At 39.2% G+C, this 17,776-nt stretch overlaps 1 protein-coding gene across 1 annotated transcript; it reads right to left on the bottom strand.

The window, feature by feature from the left end:
* Positions 1 to 1,346: 1,346 nt before the first annotated feature.
* Positions 1,347 to 6,484, bottom strand: LOC135142118 (uncharacterized). Its single transcript, XM_064073783.1, has 3 exons — positions 5,557 to 6,484; positions 4,479 to 4,713; positions 1,347 to 4,431 (listed from the first exon to the last, which is right to left on the bottom strand). Exons 1-3 carry the CDS (start codon positions 6,482 to 6,484, stop codon positions 1,347 to 1,349), a joined length of 4,248 nt encoding a protein of 1,415 aa, XP_063929853.1.
* Between the last annotated feature and the right edge of the window lie 11,292 nt (positions 6,485 to 17,776).

Here is a 17,776-nt window from a genome sequence, read left to right on the forward strand (position 1 = left end):
TTTAAAAAATATATAAATTACGAATATACATAGGAGTATTTGTTATACATACGTGAATTGCGATAATTTGAGTTCATGTTTATTACTGTTAGATAATAATAATAATCAGTTGCCACTATGTAAGAATGCATAAGTTCGGCATTTTTTCGTCCAGTCTCTCATTTTAAGGTGTGTTTTTACACGTCATTTTTGCTGTTAACTTGGTTCATTCAGTACATACTACCTATATGTTGGTTGTGAGTTCTTTGAGGTAGGTATAATTAAACTTTCATCATCAGTCAAAAAATACAAAGTGGTGTCCAGAAGAGAAAATTAAAAATTCATAGGAAACAAAATCTTAATATATATTTTAAAGAAAATTAGAGACATTTTTAATTTCTGAGAAACCTAACGTAAAAAAAAACCTTTTGAGAGAAAGTTTAAATTAATAATAGGAAGCTCAAACTTAATGTGATTTGAATTTCAAAAAGAACCCAGAAAAGTGCTAATTTCTTAATTAATTATTATTAATAGGAAAACAGATAAAGATCCGTTATATTCAATACGACTCAAAATTGTCTTCATATGTAGATCTTACAGCCTTGGATGGTGTCTGGTGTGTAGCGGTGAGGGGAGATTATAAACAATTGTGTATGGCACACAGTTTTATTGAAAATTGATTATTACATCAGCGCACCCGTGTGCTAGATGTTCCGGACAAAACTTAATAGCGACTGACTTAAAAACCAACTGTGTCGGTGTAACATAAGAAGTCGCCCCCGAATCGAAACCCAATGATTTTTTACGGGTCAACCGGGTCAAAGGGGTGGCTGCAGACCTGCAGCTGCAACATTTCTTTGACACACCGACGACATAGGCGTACTAAAGACATAGGCGTACCGACGACATTGTAGCACACGCAACATGCCGCCGCCCTTGAATGCCTCTAGGCATACAATTCACACTACAATTGTACATTTTAGACTAGCAATATAAAAATAAGAACACACACAGATTGATGACAAACCATACAAAACCTGTAGTGCATATCAGACAGTACCATATTTTAAATACACAAGAAATGACATTGATTGGAATGCGCTAAAGAAATTGAATTTGAGTACTAACAACACGTCAAATAATATACGTAAAAATAAGCATCCATTTGAATCCAACAACATATGTACAAATTAAGAGGCAAACATAAACTTGAACATAACATGAAGTGTACAAAATCCAGAAACGTAAATTTAAACACATAAAAATGCAAGTCTGGGTGAGTACGCACAGCGCAAGAGCCACAAAGGTCGTTATCATACGCACTTCACTACACAATAGCACTTTGACATTTCGCGGGTACAGTATTTTTATTGGCCATCTATTGGCAGCGCACACACTTTGGACACATCGCGTTTGTAGACACCCTTTGAAGTTTTTACCGTCACTACGCGGACGACGCCGTCCTTTCCTGGGTGGACATCCTGGACCCGGCCAAGCGGCCAGTGAAGAGGTGGTGCGTCATCTTCCACAAGGAGGACTAAAATGCCCGGTTTCACGGAAGAGGGCCCCTTAACTCGCCACTTGGACCTCTGTTGTAGTTGCGACACATATTCTCTCTGCCACCTTCGCCAAAAATGTTGCCGCATTTTTTCGACATGCTGCCACCGTGTTAGCCGGTTTAGCTTTGTAGACTCGAGATCTTCTTCTACGGGGGCAGTTAACGGAGCCCCAATCAAAAAGTGGCCAGGTGTTAGAGGATAAAGATCGTTTGGATCATTGGTCAAGGGGAGCAGTGGGCGCGAATTAAGACAAGCCTCAATTCTGACAAGTAGTGTGTGCATTTCCTCATAATTCAAAATTGTATCACCAATTGTCTTTTTTAAATGTAATTTTGCCGATTTGATATTGGCTTCCCAAATTCCTCCAAAGTTGGGCGTTTTGGGGGGAATAAAACACCATTTTACTTTCATGTTTGCCAAATTTGACTTTAATGTTTCTTTGTTTAAAGCATTTCTAAAGATTTGCTTTAGTTTTCGGTCGCTGCCTACGAAATTGGTAGCATTATCTGAATAAATTTCACTAACAGTACCACGTCGCGAAATAAATCGTCTTAGCGCATTTAAAAAACCTTCGGTTGAAAGATCAGAAATAAGTTCCAGATGCACGGCTTTGGTGCTGAGGCAAACAAATAACGCTATGTACACTTTAACGTGTTTCGGTTTTCTACCACGGCCATCCTTTATGATGATCGGACCACAAAGATCGACACCGCATTTTAAAAAAGGCCGGTACTGTTGCAGACGCACCGCCGGTAGATCGCCCATTTTTTCAGAATTAATTTTGGGTTTTACTTTAAAACAATTAATACATTTTCTGAGGATGAATCTGACTGCATCCCGTCCAGCGATGGGCCAATAAATTTGTCTCAACGCGGTTAGTGTGGCCTGGGCCCCCGCATGTAAGTGAGCGACATGATATTGACGAATTAATAGCTCCGTGAAGTAATGTTTCTTTGGCAAAATAATCTGATGCTTTCTGTCATAAGCAAGAACGGCATTACGTAATTTACCACCGACTCTTAAAATGTTATTAGAGTCTAAAAACGGACTTAAGCAGAGTAACGAGTTGTTTGTTGGCAATTCTTTACCCGATTTTAAAATAGCAATTTCTTTTTGAAAAGATTCACGTTGAACTAACGTTATAATTACGCGGTTGGCATCGTCCAATTCTTCTATGGTTAGTAAACCCGACTTTAATTCTTTGTTAAGTCTTTTGTTTCTACAGTTACTTACAAAACGCTTGATCCATGCAACAGTTCTTTTAAGCTTGGTAAAATTTGAAAATCTGATTAATAAATCCGATTTAAAAGTAGTACAGATGGAAGTAATTAATGTTTTTTGTCTTTCTGGAACTTCAGTTCCTAAGTCGATGATTGTCTGTGGCCAGTCCGTAGGTGGTTTTGAGAGCCATTCGGGACCAAACCACCACAATTTGCAATCAATGAGTTGTTTAGGAAATAAACCTCTAGTAATCAGATCTGCAGGGTTATCGGCACCATTTATGTGGCGCCAATTATGACCGGATGTTAAAGTTTGAATTTCTGACACCCTATTCGCCACGAAAGTTTGCCAATTATGTGGTGAAGCCGCAATCCAGTTTAACACGATTGTTGAATCGGTCCACAAAAAACACTTATTAATTTTTAAATTTAGTTCAGGCAGAATTTTACTTATTAATCGCGCTAATAGTAAAGCTGCTGAAAGCTCCAATCTAGGCAGCGATATAGTTTTGAGTGGGGCTACTCTACTTTTTGCACATAATAATTGAGTATGTGTTTCAGTACTTGATAAAATTGTTTTAATATAAATGGCGGCTCCAAAACCCTTAGTACTCGCATCTGCGAAGCCATGCAATTCAACGATATTCGGTGTGTCATTTCTAAAAATATGACGTGAGATTTCAATATTCTTGACATCAGGTAAATTAATCAGAAATTGGTTCCAATGATATTCTAGATCACTAGGAATTGGGTCATCCCAACCAATTTGCGCGGCCCATAAAGATTGCAGAAGTAATTTAGCCTTTAAAATTACTGGAGTGATAAGACCTAATGGATCGAAAATTGTAGCCACTGTGGCCAAAATAGTGCGTTTTGTAGTTTTGCTGGGTAGCCTGTTTAACGCTAAGTTATACTTCAGTTGATCTTTGTGGCAATTCCAAATTAACCCTAAAGTTTTTGTATCAGTGTCGCTAGAAAAATTAACAGAAGCCTTTATGTCAGTTTCTGGTAATAATGTTGGTTCATTTGAAGCCCATTTGTGTAATTTGAAATTACCTTGATTTAAGATCTGAATGATGTCGTCGCGAAGTGCAAGCGCTTCTTCCAATGTACTTGAACCACAAATTAAGTCATCCATATAAAAGTTATTCAAAATATTTGACGCAGCTACAGGTAGTACATTCATATTTTCTAGTGCTAATTGTTTTAAGCACCGCATCGCAAGATATGGCGCTGACGCTGTCCCGTACGTCACTGTTTTTAATTGATAAATTTGGAGAGGGTCACTTACATTTTCACGCCAAAATATTCTTTGAAATTGTTGATGATTTTCAGTTAAGAAAATTTGACGATACATCTTTTCAATGTCCGCACTAATAACATACTTGTACGTTCTGAACTTTAATAATATTAAAAATAATTCCTGTTGCAAGTTAGGTCCGATTAATAGATTATCATTTAGACTGTGACCGTTAGAACTTGTCATGGATGCATCGAATACTACCCGAAGTTTATTTCCTTGTGTCGTATTTTTTATGACTGCATGATGAGGAATAAAATAGGAATTTTCTGAGCTAATGTCAGACACTAGTTGCATATGGCCTAATTGTTCATACTCTCTCATGAACTGGATGTACTGATGTCTCAGTTCTATGTTTTTAAGAGCTTTCGTTCTAATGTGAAAAATCGATTTCGCGCCATTGTTTCTGAATGTCCCAACATTATGGACTTATTTTTGAAGGGGAGGTCTACTACAAAATTTCCCCGATCGGTACGTTTATGTTTGTCAACAAACTGTTTTTCACAAGATTTCTCCTCGGGGGAGAGTATTTTGTTAGTAGGACTTCCAGCAAGACCCTCTAATTGAAAAAAATCTAAGACTTGGTCATTTAAAGCTTGCAGCGTATTTGTATTGCACGTACTTAAGCTCATAAAATTAGTAGTGTTTATGGATCCTGCAATAATCCAACCCAAATCTGTATTATGCAAATAAAGAGAGTTGCCTATTTGGATTTTCCCATCTCTTAATACTTGGAAAAACATTTTTGCCCCTAATAAGATATCTATTTCTCCGCAAATGTTAAAATTGGCGTCAGCTAAATTTACAAAATCTGGAATTACCATACCCTTCGTAGAAAATGAGTTTAGAGGTAGGTTTTGTGTAATTTTGTTCAATACCAAGCAATCTATGTTATAATGCAAACTCTCTTTAAATAATGAAGAAAGATGCACCTGAACTGTTTCGTTTACTCTGTTGGACGATAAATTTACGCCAGTGATAATGTGATTTGTACTCTGTGTTTTGAGGCACAATTTTTGACATAAATCTCTGGTAATGAAATTAGATTGTGAGCCTCCATCAAGTAATGCTCTGCATTTATGTATCTTTCCGAAATTATCCCAAATGTAGATAATTGCGGTGCTAAGTAATGTCTCTGACAAATTGTAATTGCTAGTATGATTTGAAGTGCTTGTCCCAACGTGAGGTTCAGGCAATACTTGTTGGATCTCCATCCTATGTAATAAGCTATTATGTTTTTGTTTACAATACTTACATGAACTATTTGATCTGCATTCGGTACAAATGTGGTTTGGTTTTAAACAATTATTGCAAAGTTTTAGAGACGTTATCTTTTTTATGCGTTCTTCTAATGACATTTTTAAAAATTCATTGCATGAGTACAAATTGTGATTAGGCCGTTTACAAACTAAGCATGTCCTTTTTGCTGTGAAGTGACTGACTGTTCCCTTAATATTGTAATGTTTCGGTCGTGGATTTGCATTAACATGGGCAGTACTTTCCAAAATTTGACACCGCGCATCTATTAACTTAAATAATTCCGCTAATTTGGGTATATCATCTGTTAATTTTGACTGCCATTCACGCTTTGTTTGGTAATCAAGCTTATCGACAATTATGGTGGTTAATATAGAATCCCATTGATCTACCGGAATTTCAAAAACTTTTAATGCTGCAATGTTGGCGCATAATGAATCACTCAATTGTCTCAAATTTTCTTGATTAGCCCTTGTGACGGCTGGGGCATCTAAAATGTTTTTTATATGCTCATGTACAATTAGTCTCTTATTTTGAAAACGTTTGTTTAACAAATCCCACGCGATTTCGTAATTGGCATTTACTGGGGACAACGACTCGATGGCTCGAAAAGCTTCTCCCTTCAAGGTGGACCTCAAATAATGGAATTTCTCAATATTTGATAAAGACGAATTCTCATGTATAACAGATTTGAAAGTATCCCGGAAAGAAGTCCAGTCAGAATAAGCTCCGCTAAATTCCGGAAGCTTTAATGCCGGAAGCGTTATTTTTGGAGTTGGATTTTCATTATTGTTTATATTAGTATGTTTCGAATTGCCTTCGTTTTTAATAATCGTATCAATTTCGGCTATAGTTTCGTAATATCTTGCCTCGAAATTAATCCGGTGGTCTACCTCATCGTCAAGCAATGCAGGTGGAACATTTTCCTCGATTTTAAATTGCACTTCTTTGAAATCGTTAATTGCGTTAAGAGCGATTGGTCTTCGCGCGATTATTAAACCGATATTGCTGCCAGACGGAAAATTCCTGACAAATTCTAAAATTCGATCCAACTCTGAAACAATTTGGTTGCGCTTATTTATCCACGATCTTAATAAATTAGCTGTTTCACCTTTCGAATCGGATTCGGCATCTCTGCTTTTGGACGATTTGTTAACCCTTTTGCCCATTTTAATTTTAATTTATGTGGAAATACACACAATAAGTACTTGAACAGAGGCGGAAATCGTACGAATGAAGGAAAATGGGATCTGACCTTTGACTCCCGTGCTACTGGCGGCCGAACTCCTCGCAGGCGTCTTACTTCGTGCTGCAGGTCTCGGGCCCTCGGCGACGGCGATGTGGGAAGTGGGATCTGCTGTGGATCCTCGGGATGATTTCACCGGAGTTGTATGCGTCGGTTCCGGAGATTTTTAGATTGTTGACACGGGGTGGTGACTTAATTGACGAACCACTGCTGCCGTGCTGCTGCGAGAACTGTTCGTTCCCTTTTTTTGTGTTTCTTCTCCTGCTGCTCACTGGTCACTACTTTCCACTGTTTTTTACCGGAATTTATAAAAATCCGGCTCGAAGGACCAAAATGGTGTGTAGCGGTGAGGGGAGATTATAAACAATTGTGTATGGCACACAGTTTTATTGAAAATTGATTATTACATCAGCGCACCCGTGTGCTAGATGTTCCGGACAAAACTTAATAGCGACTGACTTAAAAACCAACTGTGTCGGTGTAACATAAGAAGTCGCCCCCGAATCGAAACCCAATGATTTTTTACGGGTCAACCGGGTCAAAGGGGTGGCTGCAGACCTGCAGCTGCAACATTTCTTTGGCACACCAACGACATAGGCGTACTAAAGACATAGGCGTACCGACGACATTGTAGCACACGCAACAGTGTCCACGTCCATTTCTCTAACTTTCTGGTAATTTGTTCTTCTAAATTGGCTCCCCAGCCGTTGTTGTAAACCTTTCTACTTAGTATTGCCCAAATTTTGTTTTCGATTGTTCCCACGGGGGGCACTATGGAGGGATTATCTTAGGTACAAAATTTATATTATTTCTTTCTAACCAATCCCTGGATATTGTAGTATAATGGCATCTTGCTAAATCTGGCCAAAATATTATACATCGTCGTTATTATGGTGTGTTCCCATATATTGTTATGTATTGACCGCGTCACTTCTAATACGGTCAATGAATGGTGCTGAACCGCCAGCCGAAAATATAGCCCTTCAAACCAAAATTTTATCTTCAAACTTTGTCTTCGACTTAATTTTATTTGTAATTTCTTCTATATTGTTTGTATAAAATCCATCCTTCCATCTCTAAATAGGCAAACGTACAATATTTTTCATCGCCCAGCACAACCACACGATTGTCCAAAAAATGATAAATTCTCAATAGCCGGCAACATCTGAGAATTCTCTCTAACTGCGATGCTGTATGTTTTGAACATTTAGCTCTTTTGCGGTCTCTCAAATTGTCGCTCTGTTTCTATTATTTTGTTAAATTAAATTTAATTCTGTGTTTATTTGTCTTCTTTTTTTGCTAATTTATATATCATGTATCAATAGTGAATAGTTCTTTAATAACTATCACTAGTTAAATTAATAATTTTTAAAGTTTGGTTTTGCGAAATTTTTCAGGGTGGCCGGTTTTTGCCGGTCAGTGTATATGCATTAAAATAAAGTTATAAAAGGTAACAAAACAATATTTTTCATAATTAACAATGCTAATTAAGATCATTAGGTGATGCCGCAGTTGTTGTAGGAATTAGCTCGGTTTGCGCGAAGGTGGAGATAACACGACGACCGTAGCAACGAATCTTAACCAATTAAATACTCAAGTAAATTTGCTGCTGCTGCTTTTATATGCTTTCTTATGAAATTATTTTTGTTTTATGTCTAGTATCCCGCAAACGCTTTCGAGCACGCCACTGGAACAACAATTTTCTCGGAGGACCTGGAAGAACCATTTATGACCCTAGGAGAAAGCGCGGTACCAGGCATTTTTTCAAACTGGCTTCCCTCCTCTCATTCTACCTCTATGGTGCGCACCTACTTTAGAAATATGTACTGTCTCTTTATATGTGTCTAAAATTTTTCTGCTACTTGTACTTTAAATGAATGTGAACTATCAATCATTTTTAAAAGTTGCTTCAAGGTGACTAAAATTTAACATGATAATTTTTTGTGTAAAGAACTCAGGAAGTGGTAAGTTTCTACTCAATTGGAGTATTTTTAAGCTCCATTATGAAAGATTGTTTTGGGGTACTTATTAAGAGCAGCTTAAAAAAGGCTGTTTTTGCATTAAGTTTCGATTTGGTAATAATATTTTTAAGAACCGGTCTACGAGGTTGTTTTGAGGGTAGTTTTTGAGGGTTTCTTCAAATAGGCTCAAATTTTGTATCGATAATCCCCGTATTGAGAGACTAACGAATATAAAATTTTGACTTCATTGGAGTATTTTTAAGCCCCAGTCTGCAAGGTTGTTTTGGGGGTAGTTTTTAACGATTTCTCTGCACGGGTTGAAATTTTGTATCAACAATCTTTGTATTGAGAAATTAAGAAATATCGAGTTTTGACTTGATTGGAGCATTTTTAACCCCCAGTCTGCAAGGTTGTTTTGGGGGTGATTTTTGAGGGTTTTTTCGAATAGGCTGAAATTTTGTATCGACAATCTTCGTATTGAGAAACTAGCAAATATCAAATTTTGACTTGATTGGAGTATTTTTAAGCCCCAGTCTGCAAGGTTGTTTTAGGGGTAGTTTTTAACGATTTCTCTGCACGGGTTGAAATTTTGTATCATTTTTGGAGGGTTTCTTCGAATAGGCTGAAATTTTGAATCGATAATCTTCGTTTTGAGAAACTAGCGAATATAAAATTTTGACTTGATGGAGTATTTTTAAGCCCCAGTCTGCAAGGTTGCTTTGGGGGTGGTTTTTAAGGGTTTTTCCGAACGGGTTGACATTTTGTATCAACAATCTTCGTATTGAGAAATAAGCAAATGTCGAGTTTTGACTTGATTGCAGTATTTTTAACCCCCAGTCTGCAAGATAAACTGTGGTCTGAAAATTAGACAGGCCCATAGTAATGGGCGTCGTCGTGTCTATAGACCCCCAGGAACGGGATATGATGAACGCTATTGCAATAAATATAAACAATCCGGTCGTTTTTCCGTTAATGTTTGGGGGTGGGTTAGCAGCAGAGGACGTGGAATTTGCGCAATAGTAGAAGAAAGATTAAATGCTAATGTATACAGAAGGCTTCTAGAGGAAATTATGCTCCCCTCAGTAATACCAGTTTTTGGAGAACGAAACTTTATATTTCAACAAGTTTGTGCTATTCTTCCTTTCATTTTTTTTTAATAATTATAAAACCCATTGCAGGATAACTGTCCAGTTCATAATGCCCGACTGCTAAGTCGATATTTGGAGGCCCAGGGAATCTTGGCCCTCTAGGAGCCCAGATTTAAACGTAATAGAAAATGTGTGGGGAGAAATGCAAAAATATATTTATCAAAATGATTTTCGAACTAGAAATCCACTAGAATTACAAGAAAAAATTGTCGAGGCATGGGAAACTATAACACCTGGATATATGAGGCAGTTAGTTGCTTCCATGCCTCGTCGACTACAGAATGTGATCGATGCAAATGATGCAATGACAAAATACTGATCAGATGAATTGGCATCTTCAGTATAATGAGTCTAGTTATAATTCCCGTTTTTATTTTCTCTTGAATAAAATTATGTTCCTAATTTTACGTCTTCGTTTACGCCTTTATCTTTCTGACTAATTTCTTGGAAACAATAAGTAAAACATGAGAAAATGTTTCACGAACCTAATAAATAATATTTTTGGCAGGAAGAGCCCAACTTACACGTTTTAAATTTCGAATTTTCAAAATAATAATTATCTAGTTACCTATTGTGTCCTAGTTTTTTTTTGTCCAGCGATGGTACCCCTCAAAACGACGTAGGTACCGAAAGATATTTTGTGTTTTTGACCATATTGAACATGTGTTCTATGTATTTATTTGATGGGGAATTCGATCCACAATGTACTCTTGTTTCATTAATTTTGCTTTTTTGAATTCGGTTGGCGAGAACGGAGTTCGGCCCAAGTCACGGCTGTAGAATAGATAGGTTGAGTATCTTTCATTCATTCACGTTCCGGTAGGTGGAATAATTTCTTTCCGTACCAGTTGGCCATGACGCGCGTTTTCAAATGGGTCCCTCTTACGGTATTTAGAGGCATTAATTTTTGCCACATCAAAAGGACACGATTATACCGACATAAATGACAACTTTGACATTTAATCAAAGCATTTAATAATAATTTTTATGTTAAACGTTCAATCTTTTGGAAGCGTCTTTGACCATTGTTTACACTAGCTACTATGCGACTTCTCTGAAACCGTTTTTGCAGAACCCTCATACAACGACCCTGCCCTGATCGCGTTCCTACTCTTCAAATGTTCTGAGAAATATTTGTACAACATTTGAAGGTTAGGTAGGAACGTGATCAGGGGTGTTGTATGAGGTTTTTGTGGGGGCGGATTCGGCAAAATCGCGGTAGCTAATGTAATCAATTACCGAAAAGTTCTTAACCAGTACATCGTCAACTTGTTTTTCGAAGGAATCTGTGTTCATCTGGTCATCGCACATGCTTGTTTAATGATTGTTTACATGAAACAATAGTGCTAGAAATATCGAACAAACCTGCGGTTGCCGAGGTTTGTTATGTATAAATGTACGTTCCTCTCTGAGTTGGCGATCTCGTTAAACCAATTTAAACAGTAATTTCTATCATAATACATCCACTAGAAGTAGAATGACAGTTTTGGCAGCCTGTCAGTTGTCAATTTGCCATTGCAGTAGTGGAAAATTTCATTCATAAAGATGTTAGTGTGTAGTCGTAATTCACAGATGGCGAAACGATCTAATGCGCGCCAAAGCCGCTTAGGACACCCAAATTTTATTCTACCAAACTTCCCTTAGTGTACCAACCTTATATTCTACAGCCGTGGCCCAAGTCTAGATTGACAAATTCTTCCTGTCATTCGTATGACTGTTTAGTCGCATACCGGATTCCACCAACACGAGATATATGGGGGGTGTCCTGCTAATAAAGGAAACTTTACTGGGAGTAGCCAGTGTCGTGGATGGAGTATAGTTGGGGAATATTACTTGAAGCAGCAGACACAGCATGGAAATAGCGTGGCGTTTGTGGGGGCATCGCGGTTTGGTTGTGCGTAGCTGTGGTTGTGCAAAGAAACAGTTCGATGACAGTTAAATCGTTTTTTTTTTGTCGACCGTGAAAATATAAAAATCTGCCATTACGTCACCATAATAATTTAAGCATTGCCTTCCATTTCCCTTAGATAAGAAGTTGCAAACTAGAGTATTGTGTACATTTAAGAACAAGCCTGCTGTGTTTATGTGATCGAAATTTGTAACCTTACATTTGAAAAGATGGAGGGGCTTTGCAGCTGGGAAAATAGCTCGTCAAGTTTATTTTATAGCGTTTATCCTCTCTCAAAAGAGGAACCACCTTTTCAGCCATTTGGTTTGTGACATGTAACACTAAAGATTTCTTTTCAATTCCAATCACTTTTACCAAAATTGAATAAAAGATGTTCCCTTTCAGTGCTGACTTTGACTTCCTACACTCTTCTCGCTCCACATTGATGCACTTTGCATCAGAACACATTCCGATATTTCAAAACACAACGTAGGGTCCCATCTTGTTGACGATCACAGTTCATGGCCACTTTCCGAATTTTCGCGGTTTTTTTCAAAATTTTCCTGGATACCAGGGAAGCTCCGATTGTATCCCCCTCTGCAGCATGAGGAGCTTTATTGCACTTAAAACTCCTTCTCCAGTACCTAATCGTGGGACCTATATATAAGGAAACCAGGAAATCTAGTGTATCCTACTCTAGTGGGAACAAGAAGCTGCAGTGGAACGGAAAAGTAGCGGGCCCCACCAAATGGCTGCCAGGGTTCAGCAAATAAGTTCGGCATCATCCGCGGACCAAGTAAAACCACAAAACAAACAGTCAGAGGGACGAAAGGGGTCAAATCAACCAGCACATACCTACGGACTCCAAAGGCTGAACGGCCACCTGGCACCAAACGGGCCTAGAAGCAGATTTCTTGCATTGTCGCACGTACTGTGAGGAGCCCAAGACTGGTAAACACTTTCGTGTCGACGGTCGACTTGCTCTCCGAATACGCATTTTTGCAGAGGATACATTGAAATATCCTAAAGTTACTGCTACGTAGGTACTATAGATAACCCTCCTGATGGACATCAACCTCATTTTGCAAGTGGAAAACTTCCATAGTATAATTAATCGATATAGAGCATTGAGGAAGAATGAGAGGAGGGAAAATAATTTGAAAAATCGCTTGGTACCGCGCTTTCGACTAGGGTCACAGGCTCTTCCAGCTGCTTCCAAAAATTGGTTGACGTGCTTGAAAACATTTGCCATGCACTGAGCAGAAAACACAAACTGACCGTTCCCAATTTAGTACGGAAAGGGATCATAAATGGCTCTTGTGTGAAGCTCTTTTGCCGGCGTTTCTTTAATATTGGTTTAATGAGACCCACTGGTTATTAGGGACCTAGAGTTGGCGGGTCTCACTCTACGGATGTACCTACCGCGAAGCTTCCAAGGTCAAGCAAAGCCTTGAGAATTGTCTAGGGATCACTCGAGACTCTTGCGATAACTCTCAGGCTTTTAGAAGCTCGGAATCCTGGACTAGGGCCCCCTAGTTTAACAGAACGAGTCGACTCTAACACAACCCGGCCCACAATCGGAGATATGAAGTGTGGTCATTGGGCTTCTACAGGAACCCTGGATATAAGGGCGTGTGTAAGGGACATATGTTTACATAAAGGATAAGTTATTGCTGATGTAAACCGAGAGCATGCCTCTACTAATTCAAACAGGTAGAGGTCCATTATTTGAAGCACCGGTGCTCTAGGGATGTAGTGGTTGTCCGTGTAAATATTATAAGCAGTGTGATAACCCAAACATCCCGCCTTAAATTGACATGTGAAAAAAAATTCAAAAGTTCAAAATTTGGCCTTGACTGTGATCGTCTAACAAAATGGAACCCTACGTTGTGTTTTTGAAAAATGGTGGGATGCGTTCAGATGGAAGTGGTGGACCCCAAGGTTGGAAAAGTACCGCTAAATAAAACGTAACACTTATGGAGGACACAAAATTATTTATTCCTCCACTAACAAAAAAAGAAGCGTGCCCTCCGGCACGTCACCAATGGGGGCCGAATCGCAATCGCTTTTCAGTTCCAAAAAAAAACTGATTGAACTTTGGATGAAATTTAAATGAAATCAAATTAAACGTTCTGAATCAATGCAAATATTTGAATATCACGAATTTAGTAAAAACAAATCAAAATCTGAATGCAAATACACAAGTTATTACAGGCGTGTGGCGGCAAATTTAAAATTGTGGCAGTCAACAAGAGCACAGCAAGGGCGTTCTAGCACAAGCGGACTTTGGGGCTATCGGTCGGGGCTGTTCTCCCCCACGACGGTGATTCTATCTATCGCAAGCCTAGCGCAAAGCATCTCTCTATTACGGACGTGCCGTACGTGGAGGCCGTTACAGTTTTGGCTATGGGGTGGAAGCCGACAGCGTTACAACATCGCGACCGCCCCTGAATTCTATTTTAACCTGCATCTTTTATGCAGGTGACGCGCTAAATCTCGCCAGCCCGACTAGGAACCACGCACTCCACTTCTGCCACGTTTTCTGTGTTATTTAACCTCAATTCCAATTGTACGTTCAATTCTTATAACTCTGATCCTAACGAACTGAACAAGTGTTAAAGTTCCAAAAGAACAATAAACAACAGATAATTTATACGATGGAAACATTCATCAACAAAATATTATAAAAACAAAACTGGTAAAGATTGATAAAAACAAAAGATCTGATGTGAAATAAACTTGTCAAAAAAAAAAATTATGTGAGGTTAAAACTGCAGAGCATGAAATTTTTACGTTCAATTAAAATTATGCAACAAAGGAAAATTACTGAGGTTAAAATTGTGAGATAGAAAAATATTGTATGGGGTGCAAAAATTGCAACGCTAATAAATTTACATGAGATTAATATTTGCCACACTTTATCAACAATTCAAACAAAAAGTGTACACTATGTCAAATTATGTCATGATCCAAGTGATTGGTTACTTAAAAAAACAATTTACTTGGAGTATAATACTGTGACCTGGTTACCCCAACAAAACACATAGTAAATAAACACAAAAATATCCAGTCATCGTTGCGAGGAAAAAGCGTCTCAATGATGTAAATTTTAGCGTTGCGAGGAAATGCCTTATAATTTTTAACGTTGCGATGAAATACCTCGGTGATGTAATTTTTAACCTTGCGAGGGCATGCCTCGGTGATGTAATCAATCTTTAATGTTGCGAGTGTTAATTTATGTGCGTATTTAAAGTGCGAAAAATAAAGGGCCAACGATGTTAACACTAGCGAAGGTATTTATTAACTGACTTAGATATGTACATTATGTGAAAACTAACTTAGTAAAAACGGTCTCGACATCTGGACGTCGATTTGCCGTGAAACGCCGACAAAGACAAAAGGGTCCAGACTTTCAACCACACAAGTGTCGCACCGGTACTGGGCCAGAGCGTATCTAATTCTGACATATTGCAACACTCCCACTCGCTCTGGTCAGATGAACTAAATAAACAAACACAAGAAAAATTAGAACACACAAATAAAATAATACTTAAGAGAATAAGTCTTAAACTGAATGTAAATTCAACAATTTTAAATTATTGGCAAATTTATCACGGCTTAGCGGTTTCGTGAACATATCCGCCAGTTGTTCCGTTGTCCCAACGTGGTTGATATCAATCTCTCCCCGTTGATAGGCGTCACGTGTGTAGTGGAACTTGACATCGATGTGTTTGGTGCGTCGATGGTGAACGGGGTTTCGCACCAAATGTTCAGCAGTTTGCTTTAAGTGTAGCGTTTTTGTCCCACGATCGCGCACTATTTGCATACAGTTTGCCACGTCACCGGTAACTTCAAAATTCAGTTTTGGTTTGTTTATGAAACTGTTGACACGTTCCACGGAACTACCGATTACCAGACCATCATCCACGTACAGCGCGAAATAAAGTTCGTTATTGTCAGACGCGTACACACACCGGTCAAACCGAGTAGGGTTCATGCCGAATTCCTTTAGCACTCCGTCCATTTTCTCATGAAACACTAACGGTGCCTGTTTCAGTCCGTATAAACTTTTGTTTAGTTTACACACACGGCCACTACCGTCGTCAAAACCGTCCGGTTGCACCATATATATTTCCTCTTTTAGCTCACTATAAAGGAAAGCAGTTTTCACGTCAATCTGAAAGAGTTCATAATCTTTGGCCGCCGCGATGGCCAACAATACACGCACTGATTCGAACCGTGCAACGGGTGAAAACGTTTCCGCGTAGTCGATGCCCGCTTTTTGCGAACATCCCTTAATGACCAACCGTGCCTTGTATTTATTGATGCTGCCGTCCGGGTTGGTTTTAATCTTGAATATCCATTTATTTTGGATTGGTCGTCTGTTCGCTGGAAGCTTCACCAATTCCCAAACTTCATTTTTGGCTAAAGACTCCAATTCATCAGCCATTGCAAGCTCCCACTGTTTCGAATCATTCGTCGCTAACGCTTCTGCGAGAGTTTCAGGTGTTTTAGTCACTATTTTCTCACCTTCAGTCAGGAGGGCTGCAAATTGAACTTCGGTCATTTCATCTTTTTCTTCCATCCTTTTCTTCGTCTTAGATCGGGTGTTGTTTACGATGGAGTTTTCATCTGAAGGTACCACGCGTTTCGAGTACGCCGCTCGTGTTGGTGTTGATTGTTCTTCATTTGTAGCGATTTCAGGTAACAATTGAAGCGGTCTTTTTGGTGGTAATTCGACAATTTTTACGTCACGACTCTTAATAATTACTTTTGTACCTGGCCGCCAAAGTCGATATGCGTGTTGCTCAAATTCATATCCAACTAAGATGAGCCGTTCGCTCTTCTTTTCAAATTTGCTCCGTTTCGACTCGTCAATTAATGCATATGCAGTACTACCAATTTTACGCAAATGACTCAAGTCAGGCTTTCGACCGGTCCAGAGTTCGTAGGGGGTTTTCCCTTCGAGACGGGCACGTGGTATTCTATTTCTAATGTGAGCTCCGTTTCTAATCATTTCCGCCCATAGTCCTTGGGGCAGGTTTCCGCTTGCAAGTTGACACCGCACCATTTCATTTAATGTCCTGTTAGATCGTTCGGCCCTCCCATTCTGTTGTGGACAGTACGGTGTGGTCAATTCTTGTTTAATAAATTTCTTGGTTAACACCGCCTTCATTTCACTGCCCAAAAATTCACCCCCATTGTCCGATCGCACGCGTTTTATTTTATGTCCATTCGCTTCTGCATCAGCTATTACACTAATCATCGCGTCGACGACGTCGGACTTTGTTTTCATTGGAACTGCGATGATCGTACCACTGCAATCATCTGTAAATACAGCTGCGAATCGCGAACCACCTAACGATTCATTCAATGGTCCGATCGTGTCAAAATGCATTAGATCTCCTGGCCGTTCAGCCCGCGAATTTGAGGACGGGAACGGTTGTCGCACGTGCTTGCCGTATACACAGTCTTCGCAAAATATGTCCTCATTGTCCGCACTATCTTTCGAGTCCACAACTTTCATGCCAGTTATCGCGTCACTTTTGGCCATTTCGCGAACCACTTTAAATGCAACATGTCCAAGCCGTTCATGCCACACTCGAACGTTTTGAGCACTTGCACTTGCGATCATAGCCTCTGCCGTTGCCCGCGCGCGAATATTCATTTCGAATAAACCGTTTTTAGCCAATTGTCCGGTGGCTACCACTTTGCCACGTCTAAACAATTGTAACGTGTGTTTGCTGAATAATGCGTTAACACCATGATTACTAGCTGCACTTATTGAGAACAGATTTTTCCCAATTTCAGGCACGTACCACACTTCACTCATGCCTTGCTCCAGTTCTTGTCCATTAACGTACGAAGTAATCATTACATCTCCTTCACCTTCCGCGTAAATAGTTTCATTGTTGCCCACTGTGATCGGTTTTCTCTCACTTGCACTAAACTCCCTATAATCTGTAATAATGTCGCGCCGAAAAGTCATGTGTTTACTCGCACCAGAATCCGCGACCCATAATTCGCCCGCGTTACCGACAGCCATCGTTTCGGCTGTATACATCATCGCACTCGATGCGCCGCTGTTTGATGCTGCATTCGCTTGGCCATTGTTTTGAGTGTTTTGGGGTTTGTAGCAGTCGATCTTTCTATGTCCCGTCTTACCGCAATTATAACACTTCCCACTAAATCGCTGTTTTGTAAATTGCTGTCGCTGC

The sequence above is a fragment of the Zophobas morio genome, unplaced genomic scaffold, assembly GCF_036711695.1.
Source record: "Zophobas morio isolate AGI-343-1 ecotype UQ-CSIRO unplaced genomic scaffold, CSIRO_AGI_Zmor_V1 ptg000046l, whole genome shotgun sequence".
Classification (NCBI taxonomy): domain Eukaryota; kingdom Metazoa; phylum Arthropoda; class Insecta; order Coleoptera; family Tenebrionidae; genus Zophobas; species Zophobas morio.

Bases quoted from the DNA above. Each gene is read 5' to 3' on its own strand.
- LOC135142118 (XM_064073783.1), bottom strand. From the start codon at position 6,484: ATGGGCAAAAGGGTTAACAAATCGTCCAAAAGCAGAGATGCCGAATCC. The intron at 4,714-5,556 runs GTACTGCCCATG...GGATTATTGCAG, and splicing joins GCGGTGTCAAATTTTGGAAA to GATCCATAAACACTACTAAT. The intron at 4,432-4,478 runs GTTGGGACATTC...TTTTCACATTAG, and splicing joins TTCAAAAATAAGTCCATAAT to AACGAAAGCTCTTAAAAACA.